The sequence below is a fragment of the Trachinotus anak genome, unplaced genomic scaffold, assembly GCF_046630095.1.
Source record: "Trachinotus anak isolate AG129_WGS33_773 ecotype Australia unplaced genomic scaffold, CSIRO_AGI_Tana_v1 ptg000032l, whole genome shotgun sequence".
Lineage (NCBI taxonomy): Eukaryota > Metazoa > Chordata > Actinopteri > Carangiformes > Carangidae > Trachinotus > Trachinotus anak.
The window spans coordinates 4,074,140-4,088,016 of record NW_027273883.1 but is presented as its reverse complement, the minus strand read 5'-3'; the positions used below and the strand labels follow the sequence as shown (position 1 = coordinate 4,088,016).

Here is a 13,877-nt window from a genome sequence, read left to right as displayed (position 1 = left end):
TCACACATGCTACAACACATACCTTACATGTAGTTCACAAACCCAAAAACTGCAGCCTCAGAGTGACGAGACACATTATTTTACATGATTTGATGCATTTTATTTATAGGCTAAAGGTTCAGGTGAAGGCACAGAAATGAATATTGTGGGATGCAGACACAGGTGTGGTGAGTTGTACAACAGAGCCACCTGCTGGAATACAAAGGTTATGGATTTTTGTTTCTTGTGCAGAGGAGATTTGCATATTATCTGCTGTACAGCGTGTCTTCTCCTGACAATACACCACTTTTAATTGTGTATGTTTCCTGCTTGTGAAAACATCAACCAACCAAGAAGACAAAACATAAACATAACTGTAATAATTTTCCCAACACCACCACCGCCCTGCAAGCTACTGGTCTATGGTTAACCTGTTAAGTGATACACATGGCATTGCTGTTCATTCAAAGAGAAATATGTTAGACTGCAGTCTTAACAAGAAATAATATAAGCTGATGAATACATCAGTGTCGTGATATTTACCCTGCTTGCATTCATGCATCTTTAATGTCTTTTAAACCAGTATGTACGAAGGTATACATAGCTGTATATGTTAATGCAATGCATGTAGGCAATATCAGCATATGACCTGTAGTATCAGAAAAATATTTGTGGTTTTTATTGTTGTCAAATTGTACTTCCAACCAGCAGCAAAACTAACCAGTCCGGACAAACACAAGTAGGCTGATGTTCAGGGAAAAGTTCTGAGTGAATATTGTGTAATATTGAAGATGGGACATGGTGCTGTGGTGTTGTGTGTGTACTCAGGGCTCCAGAAAGACTTGGCTCAGCTCTAGTTGTCACAGTGGACTTGGCACCACCCCCCTGTTGGCGACTGTTATGCAAGTCACTGCACCAAAACAGTTTCTCTCTAAATCTGTATGCTGGAGGATGATGTAACACTAAAAATGGCACATTTACCTGGAGTTGCTCTCTGTGCTTCTCTGTTTAAAAAAGTTGACTAGAGTTTTTTCTTTTTTTCTTTTTCTGTCTGGCTGGACTTGTTCTGGTGGACAGTGTCATGGCTGTCTGTGTTTTGTCACCTTTGTTCGAATGTGTGTGAAAATGTGAAGACACTGTACAATGTGATTGTTAATCAATTGGCCTAGCTGTCTGTTGAGCTTTATAACAACAGAGCAACTTCAACATGAACCACATGCCACTGTTAGCTGCTGCATTAGTCAATAAGCAATCATTACCACTGCACTCGTATTCCGAACCACTCAACCTAATAGTCTGACAGTCTCGGTGGCAACGCAGGAAGCTGTATGCACAACAATGACCTATCATCACCTTCTAAATTGATATAGGGAACATGTAAAAAAAAAAAAAAAAAATTACCTATGTAACGTGGCAATGATTCATTTGGATTTTAAGTCCAATATTGAATTCAGGTAGATTTTTCACTCTCCCTTTAGCAACATTTTGGTCTCCACCAACTCATGAGAAAAATAGCTGTCTCTTTAGCTGCTAAATGCCAGTCATTTGTACCTTACTTTATCTCTCCACCCTTTGGTGCTCTAAAGCCAGTGTACACTGGATTTTGAAGAGCTTTTTGCCTGCTGTTGCCTGAGGAGAGGTTCAGGGGAGTGATGACAGCGAACCAAAAACATTAACTAGACAGATCTGTAGAGCTGCAGAGTCAGGTGATAATTTTCCGAGGGTTTGTCAGTATGAGCAATTACTTTCACATTAAACATAGTCATTTGGCCCACTGCTAATAAAAAAATATTGATTAGTGCAGCTTTAACACTGGAAAGGTTGACAGTCACTCAAAGCAGCAATTTGTAACATTTACACACTGAAGTAACGATTAGCATCAGGTGGTTCATCTGGTGTTTGAAGCCGATTTCTCTTTTTTTTGACTAAGTAAAGCTAAAATTCCCTGGTCAACATTTCTTAATATCAGAGTATGTTCTCCAACCACAATAAGTTTTTTTTTCTCCCATACACCACACAGATGATTATAACAAAGACATAAAAAAAAGACTGGAGATAAGATGTTCGCTGTGACTCTGACCAACAGTCACAAGGTCAGTCAGTTCACAGGAAACCTTTATGCCTCTGAAGTAATAATCCTGGCATATGTGGAGCAAGGTGAAATGGAAACAAAGAGAGAGGATGAATAAAGGAAGGAGAAATATACCATTGGTGGTTCATCTGGTGTTTGATTTATCTTGTTGCCTTTACTATATAAAAAAAAAAAAAATCCCTGGCCAACGTTTCGTAATATCAGAGTGATGTCTCCAACCATGATGATGTTTGATTTTTCTTCCATACTTCACCACACAGATGGTGATAACAATGATATAATAAAAATATTGATTAAAGGTTTAAAGTAGAAAATCTATAGCTGACTCTATATATGTAAAGTGAAACATTTTTTTTCCTTCAATTATAATAAGAGTGGCTTATAGTATATGTGTATTTGTACTCCCACTGAAAATGTAATGAAAATTCATAATAATTCCAAACATCCCTTTAACTTAAGATGATCAATATTAAACCAGATTTTCCAGACAAATTCCTAAAAGCTTACATGGATTTAGCTTATTCCTCAGCACCAAAAAAAAAAAAAAAAAAAAAAAAAAAGATGAAGATTGCAGACTGGAGGGTTTCTCTTTAGGCTACTGGAATGATTTCAGTGGTGCATTTGCATGAAGCAGGACACCAGGCATGCACCAGCTTATTGCTGCATCCAACTTTGACTTTCAAGGTTGGACAGTTGCTGTACTTGTTTATGTAAGGACAAGGGTTGGCTGAAATGACAGAGACAGCAATGAGGAGGTTAGCCCAGTGCCTATTTTCTACCTCAGTAAACAATATTCCGTGTGGTATAACATCGTATTTTCCATGCAGAGAATGCATAATGTGTTTCTGTTTCTTACTGCAGAGTTTGTCTTCACAGGCGTTGGGACAGGAAGCACATGGGGGTCCAGCCTTATAAGGCCGCCATCCCCTGAAGTTTCCTCTGTTAAATAAATTAAAAATGTGTCAGTTGATTTTACTCTACCTTATTTCACTCTGAACTGCGTTAGCGTTAGCAGCAGCTTACTTCCCAGTCTTGCCAACAGCTTTAGCTATTGTTGTGTTTCCAAGACAAGAGGTTAGAGTATGCCCTCTGAGCAGCACTACTTCTTTAGAGCAGCCTGGACACTACACTGACTCGGTATCGGAAAGTTACAAGAGGCTAGCTTGTTAGCATGCTAACTTTAGTACAAGAAAAGAAGACATAGAAATAGAAGCAAAACAAGATGGTAGTTTTCCACTGCTTTCCACTTTTTCTAGACTGATAAGTAAACAGCTGTTAATGCTAATGTTAGCTATGCAGCAATAGCAAAACTTACAAATAGCTCCTTTGACCTTGCCTAAATGTATCAGTCTCTCACATGTCAAACAAAGTCATGGATTTTAAGTGTGTGGAGGGTGAATGAGGGTCACATACGCTCGATAATAGTGGCAGCCATAGAAATAGATGTTGTTAGGGCACTGCGTCATTCCACAGCCGACTCTGTAGGAGCTGTTCCACACCACCTGACGGCAAAAACAAAATGTTGTTGTTTTCAGTGCTGCTTTAATGAGGAAAGTAGTTATGCATATTTACTGTTCAAACACTGTCATGACTCATTCATGTTTTGCTGTTTTTTAAGATTCTTCAAACACTTGAGCAATATATTCTCTTGTGTAAGTTTATTTGTAGTGTTTGTTTTCTGCTATGTCTTACAGTATGTGTACATAACTGCTTTTTGAAAATTGCAATCTCAGGATACACATATTGTAGAGAAAATTCACTACCAAAATGTATATTTAGGAACATTAAAAATAATACACTGCAAAGCTAGAATCATCTGTCATTAAAACAAATTAAACATCAGCAGATACAGAAAGTTTATTGAACCAATGGTAAACCAAGGGGAATGTTTGTCTTTAATCTATTGCATCTGCAATAAACCTGTATCAACTAATTTCTTATTACAACATTAACAACATTTTTGCAACATTAACTTCTGTTTGGAGTCACATTTCTCATTTTACCTCTGTCTTTTGTCTCCACCAACTCCTGAGGGAACTAGTTATATGTCCTGCAGCTAGAGAACAGGGCAGCTACAGTGTTTTTTTTGTTGTTTTTTTTAAAGCTTTATTGCTGAAAACAGTTCCCAGTTGTAGCTGATAAAACAATGCTATGAGATCCAAACCAAAGCAAAGTGTGAACCAAGCAGTAAAGTTTTAGGGCATAAACCAAAACAGTAAGCTGTAAGACATTAAAACGCTCCTGGTGATAATTCTCTGTGGATTCATCATCACAAGCAACCTCTTTCACATACAAGTCGTCATTTGATCCATTGTTATTGTCGCCGCTTTAATTAAAAAAAGAAAAAGTTACCATCCAGTATCAAAGCAGCAATAATACAGTATGACTTCTTGTTATTATCGCTGCCATTACAACATAGTTATTTTTTTCACATTTATCTTCAACACACCACTGTTACCCTGAGATTAACAGCTAAGGGTTACCTGTGTGTAGTGACCGATAGTTTGGCCATTGGAGGATCCATTGGGATATACGTAGTGTGCCACCTCACTGTGCCAGGCATTGATGACGTCCGTCCATGAGAAGGGTGCGGATGAATAGAACAGATTCTCACCTAATTCATATCCTGTTCGGTGGTGAGAAACATATGGCAGCACTGATTAATGGGCGTCCGTAAATATACAGTTTTGTTTTCAAGTCTCAGTAGATTAGATTGTTTAGATAAAACAGAGTTCATTAAAATGCCTATTGATGATAATCTCCTTAATGATAACGTATCCTACTACTGTGTAATTTGTTATTGAATAAAGGCAGGAAGACTGGAGATAAGATAATGTTCTCTGTGACTCTGACCATCAGTCACAAAGTCAGTCAGTTCACAGGGAACCTTTATGTCTCTGAGGTAATATTCCTGGCATATGTGGAGCAAGGTGAAAGGGAAACAAAGGAAGAGGAGGAATAAAGGAAGGAGATATATACCATTTAGCATGCGGGTGCTGGGTGCTCCATGAGCCAGAATACAGTTGTCAACCCAGGCCTGAGCACTAACTGCTACCTCCTCACTATAAGTCTGTAAAGGAAAAAAATATATAAAACAAATCAAGGATTTCATTACAAACAGTGTAGAAATTGTCTTGCAAAATGTTGGTTTTGAAAACTGGATCATCTGTGATTTGAAAAAAATACATGTATATAAAAAAAGTTGTTTTATGATTTTCAGGCGTTATATGCAGAAGCCTTTATGATTTTTTTCTTCCCACAAACAAGGGCAAGCACATGCTAAGGATTATTAGCAAATATTATCTTAGAAGCTTTTATTGCACAAGCATAAACAAACCATTATCAGCATGTCTGAAGCCGTCGGCTGAACTGCTCTCCTGAGGGCATTGTGTTTGTCAACGATCTCAGACTGGACCGCTGTGTTTTCTGGGCAAATGTCTGCATGTACACACAGACACACCCAGACATGCACACACACACATGCACACACATGTGTGTAAACACCAGATAAAACACATAATAGTCATATTTACTCTGGTGGCTTAAGAGCCACAATATGACTCAAACATATCCTGGTTTAATTGCTCTGAAATGACTTAACACAACAAAAGAACATACAAAGAAGATTGTGCCAAATCCCATAATCTTAGTGGGAGACTTATTGGCATGGTCTCAGGGTTGATGCTGGAAAATGAAATACCTCTATAAAATTAAACACGCCTGATGCATTTCACTTGGTGCTTACCTTGCTGTGGACACACGACGGCACCCAGCAAAGTACATTTCAAAATGAGAAGAAATTCAAGTTAAGTTCTCATCAGTGATAGATAGGAGTGAAAATACAAAAATAAATTACTTAAGTAGAAGTACATTATTACATTATGTACATTATTAGTATGGCACTTTTCAAAAAACAAGTTTACAAAGTGCTTCACAGACATTAAAAAAGCAAAACAAAACACAGTTGCGCAATCATGACATACAGAATAGAGATAAAAGACAATTAAATAAAAACCTTCAAATGATGAAAAAGAATAAAAGCAAAAGCATTTTGTATTACATTACATTGAATTATGAGCTGAATTTTGCTAACTATAAGTACATAAGCATTGTCAGTTTAAAAAGTATTGTATACAATAAGTACCAAGACTTATTGTATAGAGAGGGCTTTTCATAGTGTTACATTAGTTATTGTTTAAAGGAGTAGGGCAATTTACAACATATTAATATTCAATATTAATATGTTGTATATTTGTGTATTATTATATTCTTATTATTTATCTTTCTTAAATATTAGTTACTGCAGTTTCTTTGCAGCTTTCCTGTTCTCTGCACTGCCACTTTGCTGCTGTAACACTGTGAATTTCCCCACTGTGGGACTAATAAAAACTTTATTATCTTATCTTATTTCTTTAGAAATTTAAAAAACATATTTAAAATGTTGTAAAGTCTTACAAAATTGAAATACTTCAGTGCAATATTAGTATTTCAAAACTGCACTCAGGTATTACACTTTAACAAATTCCAGAAAAACACTTGAAACACACAAAAAATATATTATTATTGTATTACAACTTCCTAAAACATTCAAAAGCTTGTCGACCTGTCTACTCACCGGAATGCAGGTAGAGTGCACTTGATGCAGTGTCAAGATGCAAATCACGAATGCAAACATTTTCTCGACAAAATGCAAACACCTACAGTGGGATGAAAAGAAAGCAAAATAAAGAATCATCATTATATTTTTAGATACAGTATGTTTTTTGACAAATCATTCCAGTTTTATTACTAGAATCTAGATCAAATGGATACAAATAGAAATTTTACTTGAATTCTTATTCTAATTAAATGTCTAATCTAATGTCTGACAGAATAGTAAGAGAAAAAAAAGAAAGGAAAAAAGAAAAATGAAAGTTTACATAAAGATCATGGTACTGGGTTCTCTCTTTTGACTTTTCTTATTAAGAATTATCAAATATTTTTTGTATTATCAAAAGATGAAAAACAATACTAAAATAAATGTAACCTCTGAACCTCTGAACTGGGAAACATACCTTTACCTGGATCCTCAGGAGGTAGAGGTGAGTTGGCGCTTCCCTCTCCTTCCTTTTATAAACCCAGCTCAGCCGCTCACTGTAGTTAACGATACAGTACATGCCCCTCAGGCTTTATCCTGGGCTAAAGACCATGGATAAGGGACAAAAACAAGTCTATCACACATCACTGAAGAGGCCTTTTCTTTAAAAGAGGGCAAGTGACAGGGAGTAAACAAGGAATTGTTAAGCCCAAGGGTGTAGTGACTACATGATATATTAGTTCAAGTTTACACATCACAGAATGGAAAAACGAATGTGGTCAGGGTAAATAAAAGAAAAGGAGCACTGGTAGATTACAAGATAGAACTGTATGGTTTTGTATATAAATGGATTAAAGTCATGCAGCTCATGTAGGCTGAGGACGCACCCAGAAAGGTGATCCTGATGAATGTGTAGGAATAGAGACTGGAAAATGCTTCGTAGAATTAGTGAGCAACCAGTGTAGTAGACTGTGTTTGTGACTGCTGCCCGTTGAAATATGCAGAAAGATTGTCTCTGAAATAGCAGCTGCAGCTTAGAGGTGAAATGTGAGGCAACATATCTTAAAGGTTGTATTGTCAAAAACAAAAACAAAAAAATGTAGAACTTGTTGCTAATGTTGGGAATGACAAAGTATTCAAGATAAATTTCATAATAGCAACTTGTGGATGTGAATCCATCATATGAAAACTGTTAAATGAAGTTTTTAAAGCTGCTCGAATAATAATCTTCATAATCTTTAGCACAGTGGTGCAGTGGTTTGTGCTGTCGCCTCCCTGGGCCTGGGGCCTTTCTGTGTGGAGTTTGCATGTTCCCCCCGTGTCTACGTAAATTCCCTGCGGGTACTCCGGCTTCCTCCCAGAGTCCAAAGACCTGCATGTTAATTAGTGACTCTAAATTCCTTGTAGGTGCGAATGTGAGCGTGAATGGTTGTTTGTCTCTATATGTCAGCCCTGTGGTAGACTGGCGACCTGACCAGGTTGTACCCAGCCCTCGCCCAATGTCAGCTGGGATTGGCTGACATTGGATGGATATTAATAAGGGCTCAAATCACCATGTATAATCTTAAAGTTGTATCTTGTAATGTAGTAACAACCCCATAGAGAAGTATGACCCATCTCTGTAGTCCCCTTCATCTCTACAGACCACTTTAGCATCTTTCAGCCTGTACTGGTTTTATTTACTCTCACTGCTCTCATCTGTGTTGTTTCTACCTGCAGGGGAGCAGGGGAGCTGTTTTTAATGAAAAACCTCCGATAAACCCACTGTACACGGTCCTTTCTACGGAAGACAAAGTTAGCAACTAGCTGCTGAAGTAAGATCTAGCCACTAATCCAGCTATTTCTAGCTGGTAGAGATCAAAATTACACTCTAAGTTGATGCTAATGTTCCTCTGTGTCTGCTGGATGCATAAATGTACTTAACTTCTTTTCACAGCTTCTTCGTCATGACTAATAGTCATCATGGTTAATAAAAAGCCAAATTAAGGCCTCACTTTACAGGCCACACAGACAATGATCCCTTGGAAACAGAGAGCACACAGCATTCAAGATGGAGGACTACAATACACTGAGATAGTGTATCAATTGTAACCATTAACAGTCTGCAACCCTGCATGCTCTTAACACAACACATTCCTCTCTGTTGATTCCTGATTATGTGTTAATGCACAATGGACATTATGCTGCTATCACCGCTTTGCCTAATGCATTATTGTGTTGTATGCCATATGCACAATGGGTAGTCTCAAAGAAAAGTTCTAATTCAGCCTGCGTCATGGAGCACACTTAGTCTTCTTTTCTCATAACTAATTCCTGCGCACAATACATGGATTCTTTTGAAAAACCTTTTTTTGATATTATAATATTCGAGAAAATGATTTAATGAATTAATGATTTACTTTTAATGGTCTGTATGGTGAGTTTACCTATTTAACTAAAAGAAAAACAAGACTAGCTAAATGCTAACATCAGCAAGCTAATATGCTCACAATGACTGCTGTGTAGATTTAGCATCTTCTGTGTAGCATTTCAACATGGTAACATTTACTAATTAGGACAGAGCACAAAGTATAGCTGATCCAGGCTGATGAGAATATCATTCGTTTTGCAGGTATTTGGTCATAAACCAAACTATGTATTTGCTCTCCCAGTTTTTGATGATTGTCAGCTGCTTTGGACGAAGTTGTCTGATGAATGTCATTTAATGTAATAAATGGGGTTATGGTTAGGGTAATAGTAGGGTTAGGGTTAGAACCGCCAGACCGACGGACATTGCCACTTCTACAGCTACACCACAAGCATGGCTAAAAAGATATCAAGTTTGCTGCAAGTCCGGAAAGTGATGTAATGTAAATTTAAATTGTAAGCTATCCGATAATGTTTGTGAAACCAGCTATATACACTGTTTACTATCATGACAATATGAAATGCATCCGGCAGTCAGTTTGATCCCCCTTGTCAATGGTAATAAATGTTCTATGTGACTATGGATTTCATGGGTGTAGCGTTTTATGTACCCATGGCGTTGTATACATTGAGATATGCTTTTCTTGGAATCAGAGGTAAGAGGGAAGAATAAAGGTGCACCATTTAAAGTAATAGTAGCCATTACACAGTAGAGTACTAGACAGCCTTGAGTGCAGCTACAGGCGAACACCCTGGGCTGTAAACTGCCAACCTAATGCAGTGTGGCTCTGTGAAAATTATCCAGCAAAGGTTGAAGTCTTTTGTTGAAAATCTTTTCTTGTTCACCCCCGCTGCTGAAGTCAGGCACCTAATTATTGGAAAAAGAGAAAAATGCCACTGAATTCATGCAAACTGCTCAGGAGTCAAGAGGCAGCTGAATAATTCTGTTTGTGAATAATAATAATAAAAAAAAAAAGCATATTCATAAATTAACACTGGAATCATAAAGTAGCTTCGTACTTTCATCATTTGCAAACAAACACTGTGTAATACAAACTTTAAGATGTTCGCCGTGAGCAGACAACACACGCAAGGAGTGAATCTCACTGTAGCTTCCTCGTGGGTCATTATCAAAATCTTGTTAAAAGATCTCTTATGCTAGTGCTAATGTGCTAATGCTAGTCTTTAGCATTTTTGCACAGAATTTTAAACTGCCTGAGCTTTGTCTAAAACTACTTTCTCACACATTCAGTGCCACAATTTGCTGTATAGTGAGCAGTAAATACAGGTTTCGGGCATGCACGTATGAATCAGTCATCTTGTAACATTACTGTCTACATCAAGTCATTTTTACATCTATCAAAGGTGAAGCGCTACATCGTGGAGCAAACCTTTTAAGCGAACAGTAGTGTGCATGCTATGAACATTTGCCATTTGCATTGGGGGATTATTTTCAGAATATAATCTGACACTAATTTTCTCACACTCAATTAAAATGGAGGTAAGTAAACAACAGGAAGTGGTTTAAGACACACTGGGACTGTCTCCCTGTTTCATCTGTGTTTTGTGTTTGATGGTACAACACTTGAGCTTGTCTGAAAACCAAAGGAAACAAAAGTCAAATTTTATCTGAAAAAGATTGATTGATGTGATTTATTCATTGAATGATTTAGGTTTATTCACAGAGGAGGAAACACATGTATAAAAGTAAAGACAGTAAATCGCCTACTGAAAGACGTTTATATTCCTCCCTCCTTTGACAATTGAGAGGCACAGTTCTTTCCACATTGAACACTAGGGGGCACTGTCACATCTCAAGTCACAGAGGAGCTGTGGAAGTTGCTGAGGCCCAATGACTAAACACAACTGTGCTCTTTGTGTGAAATCTTGAATACAATAGACCCAGTGATTGAACAATGGTATTATTTTAGAATGAGGAGACTCATTTAGGTTCCCTCAGTGATGAGTTTCGTTCCACTCGCTCTCCCCTCCTATCAGCTGTCTGTCTGAGTCCTCAGCCACTCATGTAAGACTGATGCTTCCACAAACACCAGCTTGCACAAACACTATGCTTGGCTGCCCCCCTTTATAACTCGTCTGACGTTATTTGTCCCATTTCAGTTCTCCACTGAGAAAATATCTGCATTTAAAATCGTGCCCTTAGTGGCCGTTTTGTGCAGTGAGGTCAGGTTTTCACCAAGTTATGGGACATTAAACACAACTAATTTGTAGCTGAATAATAAACCCACTGAGGTGAAGATTTGAAGATGACATCATGTGAATGTCATTTTGCCCCATATGTATGTTATTTTTTACTTTTTGGCTTGTTGTTTTTTTAGCTATTACCCAAAGCTAAAGAATGTTTGCAATTACACTGTGGGTGATCATTAGTGTCATTCAAGCCTCAGTGCCAGCCAGGGCAGCGTCAGTATTTTGGCATCTGTTTGATTTCATTCAGTTTAAAGGGCTGGAAACCAGTGAAGCATCCACCCAACGTCAACAATTCCTCTTTCTTTTGTTATTTAATTCCAACCTCAGTTCTCTCCATGGGTGTTTCAAAGATATGACTTGCTGGACTGACTCTTTACCCTTTCCAGCGCTGAACCTTTTTAATGTGAAGGTGGTCTAATGCAGAAAAACATCCTTCCAAAATCGGACATCCGTTCTCCAGATCTAGATATGTGTTGGCAGTTTCCATTTGTTCAGGAGGGGTGATTAAAGTCTAATGGGGCTCCTGATGTGACAGCAAACAGAGGCAGGAAATTTCCATCTCTAAAAGAGACATATCATTAATTTGCAGCCTGGAGTTAGATTGTCGTTGCAACGTCTGAGCGACACAATGAAGACTCTCCTTGAAAAGGCAGCTACGACTGTGGCAAATGAGTGGGTGAATCCCCTATTAGGCTAAAAATGACTTTGAGAAGAGCCCAATGTCATGATCACATTGAATAGGACGGGTAAGTCTAATCACAGTATGTGCAGCTCTTCACCAGTAATTATGGCAACCCATCAAAAAGCAAGTCATCCCTTTGACTCCCTTGTTATTCAGCTGCAATTTTTTTTTCTCTCAGCTTGTCAGTATATTTTTGACAGGCATCATTTGCATTTGCATCTCATCATTTGAATAATTTCACACTTTGCTGAGATGTACCTCATTCAAAGCTGAAATGTTGTCAGTTGCATTTTTTGTTTTCATGTTAGACTGAATTCTTGAAAGGATTTCTTAACATCATTATATACGGCTTCTTTTAAAACATTTTCACTCTTCTCTCATATGCTTGCTTATAAATGTAAGAAATGGGTAAATGTGTATTATGATGTTGTAGATTAACAAGACTATTGTCTACAGTTATAAAACAGCTAGAACGTTGTATAGATACGTGTTCACAGTGACACCTACTACAATGCTTAACGTGTTCTCCATCTTTGTTTAGCCTCTATGTATGCTAACATTTGCTAAACACAACACAGCTAAGGCTGATGGGAATGTGATTTGGTCATAAATGAAAATATTGGACAAATTAAAAATTTGCTCAGGTGGTGGCGCTAGATGAAAAGTCAGGATTCATGTGCTGGGGATCATGAACAGTTTTATTTTATGGCAATCCATCAAACTGTCATCAAAATATTTCTGTGATGCCAAGGCCTGGTAAAATAGTCACCATTGTAACTTAGAGAGCGCAGACTTCGGCCAACGCCAATGATGTGCCAACAACACACACCAGACTTCAGAGAAAAAAAACTCAAATTATAGTAAATGAATCAGATTGGCCAACATGTTCAGTGCAAATCAGTTCAGTACTTTTTAAATTATGCTGCTGATAACTAAACACACACACACACACAGGTGGGTGAAATGATGCTTGCCACAACTGGCACGAGCTGAAGACACGTTCCACCTCTTTGTCCATTTCTGGATTAGGCGAGAGTTTGTCAGCGATGGCGACCGCTCTTCAGATTCCTATGTGCGATGCCACAGAGGCTACGTCCATCTTTATATACAGTCTATGTGAAAGACGCAGGCAGAGTCAGGTGAGCGAGCCCTTTCACATACTCAGAGCCATGGGAGCCCCTGTTGATATAAATATGTTGACCGTAGCCGCCTCAAGTTACCAGTCAGCACAAAACTTTTTCTGTTGACCCAACCACACAGCCCTTTCCTGTAACCATCCACAGACTTTAAGTGTTGCAGAGTTGATGGTGCAGATAGACGGTGAGGGAAACTTCTTTCCTGACGTCAGCAGTATTGCACAATTGTGCTCCAACATGGATGCAACATGGATTTCCTCTGTTCTTGTTGCTGAAGCAGCAGTAACAGTAGCAATAGCAGCAGTAGTAGTAGTTGTTGTGGCGGAAAACACAGTTAATGTGTCAGAAGTCTGGTATTTCTCCAGAGTGGTGGTCCCTCATACAAACTGGCTTTAATAATAAATAAAGAGCTATAGGGGGTCCTGACTCGGACGTATTAAATATGCATAACCACCACAGAGGAGTGAAGAACTGAGGATCACACACACACATACGTGCACACACGCACGCATACACGTATAGACATTCAAAACAAAATAACCATTGCACCTTTCAGCTTTTTTTTTACTCAAACTTATCACAAGCTTATAAAAAACACTGCAGCCATTCCCTGTGTGTGTGTGTGTGTGTGTATTGACTATGTGGCACAGCAATCTACTGCTTTCTGTCCACTTCTTTCTCTCAAACAAACTATTGATTACTATTTCTGTCCACCCATCTTTCTTTAGTGTTTCACTCCCAAAACAACACCCACTACCCTTCCTCCTCCTCCTCCTCCTCCTCCTACTCCTCCCT

The 13,877-nt window shown here is 38.2% G+C and overlaps 1 protein-coding gene across 2 annotated transcripts; it reads right to left on the bottom strand.

The window, feature by feature from the left end:
• Positions 1 to 75: 75 nt before the first annotated feature.
• On the bottom strand, positions 76 to 13,844 carry LOC139613177 (cysteine-rich venom protein). Of its 2 annotated transcripts, none has more exons than XM_071469589.1 (8): positions 7,126 to 13,844; positions 6,687 to 6,768; positions 5,409 to 5,509; positions 5,051 to 5,141; positions 4,555 to 4,697; positions 3,485 to 3,573; positions 2,928 to 3,010; positions 76 to 2,798 (listed from the first exon to the last, which is right to left on the bottom strand). In XM_071469589.1, the coding sequence occupies exons 1-8, from the start codon at positions 7,225 to 7,227 to the stop codon at positions 2,662 to 2,664; spliced, it is 828 nt and encodes a 275-aa protein (XP_071325690.1). In that variant the 5' UTR covers positions 7,228 to 13,844; the 3' UTR covers positions 76 to 2,661. The 2 variants fall into 2 exon arrangements, with proteins under 2 accessions (XP_071325690.1, XP_071325691.1); XM_071469590.1 differs by having other exon boundaries at positions 6,683 to 6,768; positions 7,126 to 7,180.
• Between the last annotated feature and the right edge of the window lie 33 nt (positions 13,845 to 13,877).